Genomic DNA, 14170 nt, shown 5'->3' with positions numbered 1-14170 from the left:
ATCATAATAAACCCCATCCAAAGTTGGTTTTTAAGACAAGCAGATATAAGTTGAAATCAAATGGAAGTCCTCAAAAAATATAGCTATCGGATGCAGAGTTCAAGTTGTTGAATAATTTTGTAACATGTATTCAACCCGATATATTAGGCCGGAGGGAGACTTAAGTAAGGAGTTCAGACTTATAGTATAGAAGTGAAGTAGGCATGATTATGGATCAAGCCACTTCGTTAACTCCATTTTGTTGTGGAGTATCAAGACATATGATTTGATTAACAATATCTTGATCCAAGAAGTAAGATCCATCTAAGGGTAACGATAGTGTTCACATAGGTCGTTATTTTGGCTTAGAACTAAATTTTAATCATCTTAGTGAAATTTTGGAAAAAAATAATTCCGGCATCATATTCATCATTATAAGGAACAACCATATGATCCTAGAGTAATTATTAATGAAAATAGCAAACTATATAGAAATGATGATATTATTGTCCCTAAATGGCACCCACAAACTAGTATGGATCCAGGAAAAATGATGTGTTGGTTTGTACGAGTGATTAGAGAAAGAGTTAAAACTGTGTTTTTGGATAACTAGCAAATTTTATTTTGATAAGAGCCAATGTTTTATCTGAAAAAGATGGTGAGAATCTATAAATTTGGATGACCGAAGAAATAATACCATAACATGATGAAATTCTTATCATTTAAGAGAAAAGATTACTACACAGGGGCAGAATTGTCTTTTTTTCAGAAACAGTTGCCACAAAGCTGTTTTCAAACTGTAAAAAACAAACAAGCTGTCAGCTTTCCCGCAGCAGTTTACTGGGGCAGCTAAGCTTCGTTGATAAACTGATAAGTTGCAGTTGCCCCAAACAAACCTATGTATGCTTTTTTTCATATTTGTCACTCAAGTTCTTCTTTCATTGAGAGGCAAAGATGACGAATCATCTTAGCAATGCCAATCTTCTTTCTCGAATCCGAAACCTAACTTTCACATATTTTATAGGAGTAAATAAAACAATTAAAATTCTTTAGGAATATTGAAAGTTACATTGATGTCGACCAACAATTCAATAGTGGATAAAAAATGTACTTCACAATATTAGACACAATTAGGATGAAATTTGGGTAACATCGAGCAAAAAATAACCTATTATCATAAGCTAAAGTGTTGATTTGAATTTAAAGCAACCACTAAAGGCATTTGTAAACTTCTATGAATATAATAGAAAATTTACAAATAAAATGAAAATAACCTATGTAGATATGTTGTGACAATGAGCATGCCATCAATGTTGTCAACATTCCAATGCACAATCATTGAACCAAATATATAGAGGCAGAAAAATATTTTATCAAAGAGAAAATAAAAAAACACATTAATTTACACTCTGTATGTTCCAACAATAAGTCAACTCGACTAAACATAATCAAACCAAATATGTGGAGAAAGATAAATATTTCATCAAACAGAAATTATGAAGTGCATGAATTGGCACTCCATATGCTCCAACAAGAAGTTAACTCAACTACATAATTACCAAAGGATTTTACAATCTGCATTAAAAAAAATCTTAAAGGAACTTAATTTGAGACAGAGTGCTGAAAGCATTAAAATTCAAAAAATAAAAAAGAAAAATTATTTTACCACATTTTTATAAGCTTAATATAAAAAAACGAGTACCCTGGCTTCATGTGCTTACCAAGAAATTAGGAGAGCTGTGTATTGCTCACTCATCCCATAGGCCACAGAGTTAGATAACATTTTTAACTTTTAAATTCTTTATAATTAATAACTTTAATTATTTTCTAAGTAGTTATATATATAAATACCCATTGAGGATGCCAAATTTCAACACACTGTTAGCCAAAATGAACACAGGTTAAATCTAAAACAAAATTGATAATAAAACTTTTTAAAAATATTAAAAAACCTTATAGATTCTTTTATTATCCATCAATTTAGAACAGATATATCAAACTAAATTGGGCAAAACCTTTGAAGATATTTAAAACCAAGGTGAAGCAAATCAAATTAAATTAAAATAATAAATGAATTGTAACAAATTTATGTTTTAAAATAGAGGGAATTGAACCAAACTAAACGGTTTGGTTTGTTTGGAACTTTCATAAGTTAAGTTCAAAGCTTCAAGGGTTCTCATCACATCACTTAATAACTCGTTGAGACTTGAGATACAGTGCAGGTCATACAATAAAGACAATAGTAGCTACAGTGCAGGTCATACAATAAAGACAATAGTAGCTAATAATGTGTTAACTTAAAGACAATAGCAGCTAATAAAGATATTAGAATATTCATCTATTCATTTTTTTTTAAATCGGGAAATCCTTTAATACTTTAAACACCACAAATCCTTTTAAATATGCCTGATAAAAAGTTTTTTTTTTTAAGGAGCAGTTTGGGTAAATTTTTAGATTTTATTGCAACAACAACAACAACAATAACAACAAGCTTTTATCCCACTAAGTGGGGTTGGCAACATGAATCCTTTTTCTCCATTGAGTCCTATTGAGTGTCATATTTTCATTTAATTCTAATAAATTAAGATCATTTTTATACAAAATGCCCAAGTCTTCCTAGTTCTACCTCTGCCTTTCTTAACAACATAAGTCAAATTACATAAGTCAAATTTAAAACATCTACTCTCGTAATCGGATCATTAGATGGTCAAAGTTTAACGTGACCAAACCATCTAAGACAACTCTCTCTAATTTTGTTCACCATTGGAGCTACATCAACCCTATGGAGCTACATCATTGGAGCTACATCAACCCTATCACAGATATAATCATTTTGCATTTTGTCTATAAGTGTAAAGCCACTAATCCACCTAAACATTCTAACCTCGACAACACTTAACTTAGTTTTATGATTCTCTTTTAAGACCAACATTCAGTGTCAAAGAGCATTGTAGGTCTCATCACCATCTTATAAAAGTTTCCTTTCAATCTAAACGGTACTTTTCTATCTCGCAATAGGTCCGAGGCATTCCTCCACTACAATCAACCAATTTGAATTCTAAATTTTTTAGACTTTATTGCAGTGCAAAATAAATTTATTGCATTTGAAATACTTCAAGAGTTATTGTTTGAGTGCAAGAAAAAAAACATTGAAAATGAACTAATGGTCAAAGCGACGGTGAGTGGTGGTTAGTGGCAGGGTGCAGGCAACATGGGCAGGGTGTTTGGTGGTAGTGGTGGAGGGGAGACTGGGGTGCCTCGCAAAGGGCGGCGGCAATGGGGAGTGGAGCTTCACACCTGTAGTTTATTTAAAATTGGACTAAAATAAGATAAAATTTAAATACATTAAAAATGAACCGAAGGATGAAATCTCAATAATAGTTCTAGATTAAAGAAGCTTTTTACCGTTTCATCTACCATCTACTCATATAAAGAAGTTGACAATCTCCATTCGACCAAGGATTAAATTGTAAAAATAATGTACCATGCACAATTCATATTGATAAGATATTCAAAGCCATATTGCCACAAAGAGCTAGGTTGAGCCAAGCAAGTAGAATATGAAAATTGCATGGCAAGTTCATTTTTACAAAACTAACCTTCGCTGGCAAAATACGCTAGTGCTGCAACAATAGGTTTCAGGATCATTCAAAATGCCCTTGAGTTGAGTCTTCTTGTCTAGTTTCAGATTCATTGCCGTTCTTTTGACTAACTCTTAATCTGAGAGGTCTTCCCATTAGTTCCTGTTGTGGGCACGATGAGTTGAAATCAGCATCATTAAATGAGCGGGGACTATAAGTTGCACAATATTAGTTTATAGGCATTTATATGAATGCCACACAATTCTTCTATATTTACATATCTAAAACCTAAACTGTCATATTTACATACATACATATCACTCAATTATTTGATATCACATCAAAAATATCACCATCACTAAGTTTTTAAAAGTGAAATTCACCTTTCATACTAGGTTTTTACTAACAGGGTGTTACAAATTTAAATAGCAAATTTCAGGTGTTAGATTTGTAAATGCATAAGAATTGTGTGGTATCTTTGTAAATTTCCCTTTACTTTATGCTCTTTGTTACATTGAAATGATTTGAATAACATTCATAAACTGGATGACCAAAAGCTTGATGGCCACATACACAACATTAGTAAATGAACCATGAATCCTTAGATATAGAACTGCATTCTTTAAATAAGATATCACTAAATCAAAAACACTTCATTTAATAACAGTGTTATCTACATCAATATGGATAAGAACATATCAAACATACATTAGAAGCATTTCTTGGCAAAATTTTCTATGAAATAATGAGGACGCTTGCAATGAAGAACAGAAATCAATCGATCGACATCAACAAACATTGACAAAAGAGAAAATAATGGTCAGTTACTGCAAATCATATTAATATTTATGAGAATAATACCAAATTAATCACTTAACCAGTAGAAGTGTGCAAACGGTTAATTTGGATGTATTGGTTTACAAATTAGGCAAACCGAATAAAACCAAAATCAGAAATTCAAAAAACAGAAAAGATTAAGCTTTTACTAAAACCAATACAAATCTCACCGAAATATAATTCTGTTTAATCAGTTCGTTTTGGATGAAAACTAAAATTTAGCATTTTGGTTTTATTTCAAACCGAAATAATTAAAACTTAATGTTCTATTTCAAAATTAATTTTTTTTTTCTTTTTCTTTTTCTTCTCGCCATCTCCTTAAAATTAAAAAATTAAAAATAAACAAAAATAAATGTCATATATTCAATCTTTTCTTATTTTTAAGATGAATTTAATTTTCTAATCCTATTATTATCCAATTTTTAGATTTCTTTGGTTTAATGAATATTAAAACCAATCTGAAAACTAAAAATCGAATGTTAAAAATTTTAAAGCAAAAGAACTGAATCACTACTTCAAAACCGAATTGAATCAACCGATTGTGCTCGGTATGGTTCAATTTTTCGGTTTTAACTAAATGGAGCAGAGCATAAATAGAAGAATTGAGCAGAAAATAAAAGATCTAATTGTGGTTAAAGTTTAACATTACCATCCCATCCAATTCAGAAATAACAGTCTCCACCTCTTGCTTGGTGTCGAAAGAAACAAATCCATACCCAGCAGACCTCCCTGATGGGTTTTCGAAGACAACTCTAGCAGAAACTGGCTTAAATTTGGTAGAGAAGAATTCTCTAAGATTGCCTGCTCTTGCTTTCCAGTGAAGATTTCCTACATAGATCTTGTGTCTTGTTTCTCCCACCGGGGTAATCGGTTGAGGCTTTTTAGGTGAGGGTTTACTGAAACTCTTTGCTAGTTCAACTTTAATAATCCTTCCTGCTAACTCCTGCAATATGTTTAACTATATTTAGAAATTCAAAGAAAAAAGTTGATAAAAAAATGCAGGTATACACATCTCAACAACCGAACTCATAAAAAAATGGAAATTAATGAAGAAAATAATAGGCATTAATGTCAAAATTCAATTGACGCATGTTAGGAGTTATGGTAGGAAATAATTTATTCTTATAATTAAATTATTTCCTTAGAATTAGAGTTATGATAGGAAATAATTTATTCTTGTAAATTATTTATTTATTTAGAATTAATGAGATATTTGTTTTCCTATTTTACGTTATTTCTTATAGCTCCTAATAATTAATATGAATTAATTATTGGAGATATCAGGTGTTATACTCTTCTTTTCATATCATTTCCTTTTATTATTTTTCCTATTCAAGATTCTTGTAAGGGTTGTTTATAACCCCGTTCATATCAATGAAATATTGAATATTCCACCACATTATTTTGAGTTTTAACATGGTATCAGAGCAAACACGATTCTTAGTCTTACTATCTCCTCTTCCACGCCAAAACCTCATCTATCTTCTTTCTAAGCTAAAACACATGGCAGACAAAACACAAAATTCAGCAAAGTCTGAATCTAGCAAATTTGATAAATCAAACGACTCTTTTTATCTCCACTACTCAGATCAACCCGATCTAGTGCTTGTTACGCAGCCGCTGAATGGAGAAAACTATAATTCCTGAAGTCGTGCCATGTTGATGGCTCTCAACATTAAAAACAAAGAACGTTTTGTCAACGACACCGTCAAAGAACCACCAGAGAAGTTCACCACAAAACTTCAACAATGAAGGCGGTGCAACAACCTTATAAAGGCATGGTTGTTTAATTCAATTGCAGAAGACATTGGAACAAGTATAATATACAACGAGAGTGCCCATGAAATCTGGCTCGACTTGAAGGAAAGTTTTTCTCGTACCAACAACGTTCATATTTTCCATGTCGAAGAAGCCATCCATGATTGCAAGCAAGGCGATATGACAGTTGGAGCTTATTACACCAAGCTCAAAGGCCTATGAGACGAACGTGACTCCCTCCATAACATTCCTAAGTGCACGTGTGGTGTCATGAAGGAAGTGATGCAGTTTCAACAAAACCAGAAAATGATGAAATTCTTCATGAGGCTTAATGAAACATACGCTAGTATAAGAGGATAAATTTTGTTCATGGATCCCTTTCCTAATGTCAGCAAGACACATTCTCTCGCGCTCTAAGAGGAAAAGCAGCGCGACATGAACAATGTAAATGCGCCGCAGCCGGAAGCTTCAACTTTTGCCGTGAAGAATAATGCACGAAAACCAGAGAAGATTTTCACGCCTAAAAATCCTCATTTAAAATGTGGAAAATACGACAAAATTGGGCATACCTCAGACACATGCCGAGCACATCTCAAATGCAATTATTGTGAATGACAGAGACACACTATCAATGACTGTAGGAAGCTGCAAATGACCAATCCAGTGGGCAATAAATCTGAACGAAAAAAATTTGCTCCCAAAGCCAACCATGCAGATACCAATACATTGACGAGTCCTGTACTATCCACCCTTACAACCGAACAATATCAAAGCCTCATATCGCTACTTGTAGAGAACAAATCAAAATCTAATTCGATGGCTAATCATGTTGACAGTACATCAACCATGAGTGATATCTCAGGTAAAATCTTGTGCCTCTGTTTTTGACAAAGAAATAAATTGGATTCTTGACACAGGAACCACGTATCACATGATATATTCAACCAAACTACTTACTACAAAATCATGTGTCATCAATCGAAAAGTTCACTTGCCAAACGGGGCTACTGCAACTATCACACATATATGCAACATCCATTTTGCTGAGTTTATTCTACAAAATTTTTTATGTGTCCCCTCATTCAAATTAAATCTGATTTTCATTAGCAAATTTGTGCTTGATTCACAATGTCTTGTCATTTTTAATCAACACACTTGTGTGCTACATGACTAACAATTGGAGAAGATGATTGGGACGGGAACTAAAAGAGGACTCTACTACCTTGATACTCCACAAAAGAGCAAGTGCAATGTTGCTACTTCACCATTCCCAAATCTCTGACATAAAAGTCTAGGCCAACCATCAAATAAAGTTTTCAACTTGTTTCCTTTTCCAATTATAGACAAGAAAATTTGTAATATTTTTGATTGTTTAATTTGCCCATTGGCTAAACAAACTCGTTTATCTTTTCAAACAAGTTCCATTAGCTCAAAAACACCTTTTGAATTAATTCATGTTGACATTTGGGGAGGATACCAAGTTCCTTCAATCACAGGAGCGCGGTATTTTCTCACAATTGTTGTGATTATACTCGATGCATATGAACTTATTTGATGAACCATAAATCAGATACACATTCATACATCATCAAGTTCATAAACCTTGTTGAAACACAATTCAATCTAAAAGTCAAATTGATTCGAAGTAATAATGATCCTAAATTCATATTGAGGAATCTCTATCTCGACAAAGGCATCATTCACCAATCAAGTTGTGTCTCCACTCCGCAACAAAATAGTGTAGCCGAAAGAAAACATCGTCACTTACTCAACATAACTCGAGCCTTATTGTTTCATGCTAATTTACCCAAAAAATTTTGGCAAGATGCAATCCTAACTGCCACCTATCTAATCAACCGAACACCAACACCCCTTCTCCAAGGAAAGACTCCTTTTGAAATGCTCTACTAAAAAAACCCACATATGATCATTTGCGCGTGTTTGGGTGTCTTTGTTTTGTCTCAACACATCATCAGCGACCAAAAAAGTTTGATCCCAGAGCCATTCAATGTCTTTTTTTAGGGTATCCATTACGCGCAAAAGGGCTGTAGAGTCTATGACCTTTCAACTGGGAAGGTTTTTGTATCACGAGATATTCGTTTCCATGAAATCACTTTTCCTTGCCATTCTTTCGCGACAGATAAGGGCTCAATTCCGCACTTCACCACCCACACTGACATGCCTTCATTCGATGAATTACCTCAAGAAAATTTCATCTTTTCAAGACAGCGAAATCCCCTCTCAAGAGACTACTTCACCTTCAAATTCATTCTCAGAACAACCTGCAACTCTAGACAAACAAATACAATCATAAGAACCAATAAGAGCAACAAAAACGCCTAGCTATTTGTGTGGGTATCATGTTGGTATTCTCTTCTCTCAAGACACCCCCCAACATCGAACTCCGTGTTGGCCAAAATCACAGGTACCTTCTATCCATTAACCGACGTCTTGTCATATGCTAGATTGTCACCTAAAGATCGTGCTTTTACCACCGCCCTTTCAATTGAAAAGGAGCCAAGCACCATTGTAGAAGCCGCTCGTAATCCAAAGTGGCAGGTTGCTATGCGAGAAGAACTTGATGCACTCAACGTCAATAACACATGGTCCCTTGTACCATTATCGCCTGGAAAGAGGCCAATTGGATGCAAATGGGTATACAAAATCAAACTTCGTGCAGATGAGACAGTTAAACGCTACAAGGCAAGATTAGTGGCAAAAGGGTATAATCAAGTTGAAAGGCTAGATTACCAGGAAACCTTTGCCCATTTAGAAAAAACTTGTAACTGTTCGTCTACTTCTTGCGTTAACTTCAACCAAACAATGACATCTTCACCAACTACATGTCAACAATGCTTTCTTGCATGGAGATCTCGATGAAGACGTATATATGTCACTACCTCCTGACCTAGGATGAAAGGGGGAGACTCGAGTTTGTAAACTCCACAAATCATTATATGGTCTCAAACAAGCTTCACGACAATTGTTCATCAAGCTTTCCACCGCTCTAAAACAAGTCAATTTTATGCAATAAAAAAGACTATTATTTGTTCGTCCGATCCCAGAATTGTAAATTCATCGTCCTTCTTATATATGTAGATGATATCATCATTGCAGGGAACGACTTACAAGAAATCGAACATGTCAAAATATTTTTGAAGAACCAATTCAAATTAAAGGACCTCGGACAATTGAAATATTTTCTTGGTATTGAGGTTGCGCGATCCCAGAAGGGTATTGTGCTTTCACAGCGAAAGTATGCTCTTGAAATACTCGAGGATGTTGGGTACCTCGGTGCAAAACCAGCCACTTTTCCTATGAAACAAAACTTATCTCTTAGCAAATCAGAGGGAGAATATGTCAGTGATGCATCATCATACCGAAAACTAGTTGGGAGATTAATCTACTTGACTATCACGCGTAATGACTTGACATATGCAGTTCATGTCTTAAGTCAATTTATGGACAAACCACGAGTGCCACACTTAGAAGCAACCCATCACATTCTAAGTTACATAAAACAAACACCAGGATAAAGAATTTTCCTCTCGGCAGAAAGCTCAACCCAACTAAATGTTTTTTGTGATGCAGATTGGGCTAGGTGTCGTGACACTCGAAGATCAGTTACTGAGTATTGTATCTTCCTTGGGAGTTCATTAATTTCTTGAAAAACCAAGAAACAGACCACAGTATCACGCTCTAGTGCAAAAGCTGAATATCAGTCCATGGCCACTATCTGCTGCGAGATTATTTGGCTAAGAACAATTTTGCAAGATTTGGGGATCATGCATTCACATCCTACCAATTTATTTTATGATAACCAAACAACACTTCACATCGCCTCGAACCCGATATACCATGAGCGAACAAAGCATATTGAGATTGATTGTCATCTCATACGTGAGAAAGTTCAAAAAAGAATAATAAAGTTGACTCATGTGTCTATTTTAGAACAGTCAACGGACGTTTTCACAAAACCACTAAACTCTTCTCAGTTCTCGATACTACTCAACAAGTTAAAAATTGTTAACATACATTCCAAACTTGAGGGGGAGTGTTAGGAGTTATGATAAGAAATAATTTATTCTTATAAATAAATTATTTCCTTAGAATTAGAGTTATGATAGGAAATAATTTATTTCTGTAAATAAATTATTTCCTTAGAATTAATGAGATATTTGTTTTCATATTTTACGTTATTTCTTATATCTCATAATAATTAATAAAAATTAATTATTGGAGATATCAAGTGTTATACCCTTCCTATCATATCATTTAATTTTATTATTTTTTCTATTACAAGATTCTTGTAAGGGTTATTTATAACCCCGTTCATATCAATGAAATGTTAAGTATTCCACCACATTATTTTGAGTTTTAATAACGCATGATTTATGTAATCTTTAGGCTTTGCAAAACAAAAAGGGGCAATTACATACATAGTGATCAAAATATTGCTATTTACAAAACTAGCACCCTCTTTCATCCATTTTCGAATTCTCACTCAAAATATCAAAATTTATAATGAAATCATAATCCATGTTTTTCATTTTTATCAAATTCCTGATGGTTTGATCGTGGCACGTGTAAATGCATTAGTTTGGTAGTTCAAAAAATCATGTGGGTGCTAGTTTGCTAGTTTTGTAAAAAAAGCAATGCTTCAAGTGCTATGCATGTAATTATCCCAAACAAAAAACATCAAAACATTTCATTGATGTGAATTTCCTAAACAAACAACCAAGCTTAGTTGTTGATGTTAACAACTACATGTAACCCAAGTGAAAAATAAAATTAAAAAAGAGATAAAAAAGTACTTTATTTTGGCAGGTTACTCCTTTAGAGTTTTTAAATTACCATTTCAATGTACCTATTGTATGCAAAACGTTCATTTTATCAGTTTTCAATAAAAAGCTGTAGAGGTTCCCTTCTCATTAAAAACATTGTAAAATGTTGAAAATAACAGTAAATCAAAATTAGAGAGTGATAAGTGCATGTCTATTTGAAGTTTAATTATTGCGATAAGATTATTTAAAGGGTGTAACCTGTCAATCTCTTCATCTTATGTTAATATCCATTTTATAGATTCCTATGATGGAGGCCTTATATCATCACCTATGTATGAGCTAAGGACTTGAAAATTGAAGGAAAAATTGAATGGCACTAAGAATTTATTAAGAAGATAAGAATAATTTGGAAATAGATTAGAGTTATCATCACGTTTGATGATCAAAGCTTGCTCAATAATTTAGTTAACAATCTCTACGTCACTTTTTTTTAAAGTCTATTGAAGCATTGGATCAGATGAATGATTTAAACTATATTTTTGGACTTTCTAATGGAGTCATAAAGAAGATTTTAGAGAGTATTTTATGTAAATGCCTTCGGGAGGATATTAATGAAGAAAAAGGGGCATCTATATTAAACCCCAAATGTTAACTATTGTCCTAATTTAATGCTTGGAAAACTATGAGAATTGCCACAAGACACACACACACACACACACACACACACACACACACACACACACACACACACATACAAGCAAGCAAATTTTGAGCATAAAAGGTTATATATATATACTTTGCTCAAAATAAAAATAGCAAACAAATTTATTTATAATAATTCTTAGGTCTTGAGCATAAAAGGGAAAATATACTGATAAAGAAATTATTCGACTAGCTACGACAAGATTCACCATAGCTTATTTAACTTTGTTAATATTCAAAAAGTTGTGATAACCTTTTGAGGAAGAATGAACAATCACAAAATAGTAAAGGGTTTGAAGTTAAAAATGAATTATTGTTCATTAATGATGATGAGAATGAATATATTATTGCTTAAAAAGCTATTAAATTGAATGCTTTTTTATTTTACACTCATTCAAAGTAAAAAAAAGCAAAGTGGGTTGGAGCTTCAAAAAAGTTAAGGTAATTTAATCAAAATTGATTACTCAGTTATGTCAGTTATTTGCTATTTTAGTTGAAATCATCCCGAAACCAATAATAATTGCTATAAGGCATAAGAAAAAAAGGTTGAAGAAAATTTTGAAGATGACAATGAGACATAATGATAGAACGCTTACATGCGAGGACTCTTCTAAAAATACTAAAAATGAAATGAGATCATTGTGTACATGATCCTCATGACATTTTTAAAACTTGAGTGAGCCTTTATCTTAAATCATATTTTACACTTCCACTTTAAATTAGCATTTAACATTGAGATTTATTTTCATCTTATAGTTTATGAAAATGAACAGTAAAATTATCTATGATTTATTGCATATTTCTGAATTTTATTTAATTCTAAGAGTTTCTTCTATAATTTTTTAGAGAGCTTATGCTTACCTCACTAACCATATTTCACAATTTCAGACCGTTAAACCTTGAAAAAGAACTTGGAAGTTATTGCTATTTCTAAAATTGAATCCATTCTACATCAAACATAGCATATGCATCCACCATTGGTAATCAAAAGAGACTAAATCAACAATAGAACCAAAAATCCCTTACAAAAGAATTCAATTTATCAATGGCAGCCTGTGCCGCCTCCGGTGAATCCATGGTGACAAAAGCAAGTCCCCTGTTCCTCCCATCCTGCATCTTAATTACCTGCATAAACCAATTTTAAGTGAGAAAAACAAGCACCATCCTAAAATCTTTAAGAAAAAAAAAAAATTAGGGTTTCGTTTCGTTCACCTCCACATAATCGACAGCGCCACACTGCCCGAAGAGATTCTCAAGATCGGAAGCCGAGTAGCTCCACGGCAAGTTCACCACGTATAGCTTTCTCCGATTCGCCTCCCCTTGCAAGATCGATTCCCCAGCTTCCCATTCTTGAGTCAGCTCCAGATCTTCCTTCACCTCCAACTCGGTATCTTGCGCAGCGGTGCATTGGCGGTGCGGAAAGAAGAGCTTCAGCTTTCGGACAGATGGGAGAGAAGAGAGCTTAAGAGAAGCAGATGGACAGGGAAGGAATACGCGTGATGAGCCAGAATTAAATAGGTAGAAGCATGCTCCGGCCGCCGCGGCCGTCGCGGCCGCCGCCATCACTGCCATTGTAACAGTGCAGAGGAATAGAGAAGCTAGAGAGCAAAAGAGGGCGGGGCTTAATCTAGGGTGGCTGAAATGACGAAAATACCATAAGGTATTTAGATAAGGACCAGGTGCCGTGCGATTTCTTGGTTATCACTTCGGGCTTGAGAAGGGTATTATTGACCAATTTTCTTGGTTATAATGTATTTAGATAAGAACCAACCAAGAATGAGATACGATGGTGGGAAGCTAGAAAATTATTACAATTCAAAAGGGCTTGATGAATTTACAGATGTAATGTGTCATTGACTCAAAGGATATGAATTTGAGCTGCAATATCATAAAAGTGAAACATTACCCTAAGATTATATTCATTTTCACTAGTGACGTTGAAGTTATGGAAATGATTGCTCGGTCTAATGAATATGGCAGAGCGGAGCTAGTGATTATCACACAAAATTAAAGAGATCTTGGGATGTGCATTGAAGGTCAACAACTCTAGACTAGTGGTGCTATTCTGGATAATTATTGCACATAATCTACTTTTAACTATAATGAGAATATCGCGAGAGAGAGAGAGAGAGAGAGAGAGAGAGAGAGAGATTTACAATGAGGAATAACTTATTACAGAAATAGTATGTGATAATGACTTGAAAGTTGGTGCTCATTTTCGCGATTCATACAATTTCAAGCACTTTACCTGCTCTACGGCAATTAAAAATAACTTTGAGTTGAAGTTTCAAACTAACAATAGATTTCGCATAATTGCTTTATGTTCATATTATGGATGCTCTTGGAGAGTATGAGCTACTCTATGTCCAGATGAAAATTATTTTCGGGTAAGAAAAATCGAGCTGAGGTATTTTTGTAATGGTGTGAACAAAACAAGAAATAAATAAGCAACAATGTCCCAATTAACTCATGAGATAGAAGATATTGTGAAAAGAATCATGAGATCCATCAAAAGCAGATAAACAATAC

The 14170-nt window shown here is 33.7% G+C and overlaps 1 protein-coding gene across 3 annotated transcripts; it reads right to left on the bottom strand.

The window, feature by feature from the left end:
• Nucleotides 1-730: 730 nt before the first annotated feature.
• Nucleotides 731-13273, bottom strand: LOC110025475 (28 kDa ribonucleoprotein, chloroplastic). Of its 3 annotated transcripts, none has more exons than XM_020725973.1 (5): nucleotides 12854-13273; nucleotides 12668-12766; nucleotides 5047-5340; nucleotides 3579-3722; nucleotides 731-981 (listed from the first exon to the last, which is right to left on the bottom strand). In XM_020725973.1, exons 1-4 carry the CDS (start codon nucleotides 13211-13213, stop codon nucleotides 3624-3626), a joined length of 852 nt encoding a protein of 283 aa, XP_020581632.1. In that variant the 5' UTR covers nucleotides 13214-13273; the 3' UTR covers nucleotides 731-981; nucleotides 3579-3623. The 3 variants fall into 3 exon arrangements, with proteins under 3 accessions (XP_020581632.1, XP_020581631.1, XP_020581630.1); XM_020725972.1 differs by lacking the exon at nucleotides 731-981 and adding an exon at nucleotides 3118-3276; XM_020725971.1 differs by lacking the exon at nucleotides 731-981 and having other exon boundaries at nucleotides 3407-3722.
• Between the last annotated feature and the right edge of the window lie 897 nt (nucleotides 13274-14170).

This window comes from Phalaenopsis equestris, unplaced genomic scaffold (genome assembly GCF_001263595.1).
Source record: "Phalaenopsis equestris unplaced genomic scaffold, ASM126359v1 Scaffold000301, whole genome shotgun sequence".
Classification (NCBI taxonomy): Eukaryota; Viridiplantae; Streptophyta; class Magnoliopsida; order Asparagales; family Orchidaceae; genus Phalaenopsis; species Phalaenopsis equestris.
This window is presented reverse-complemented; position numbering and strand designations above follow the sequence as displayed.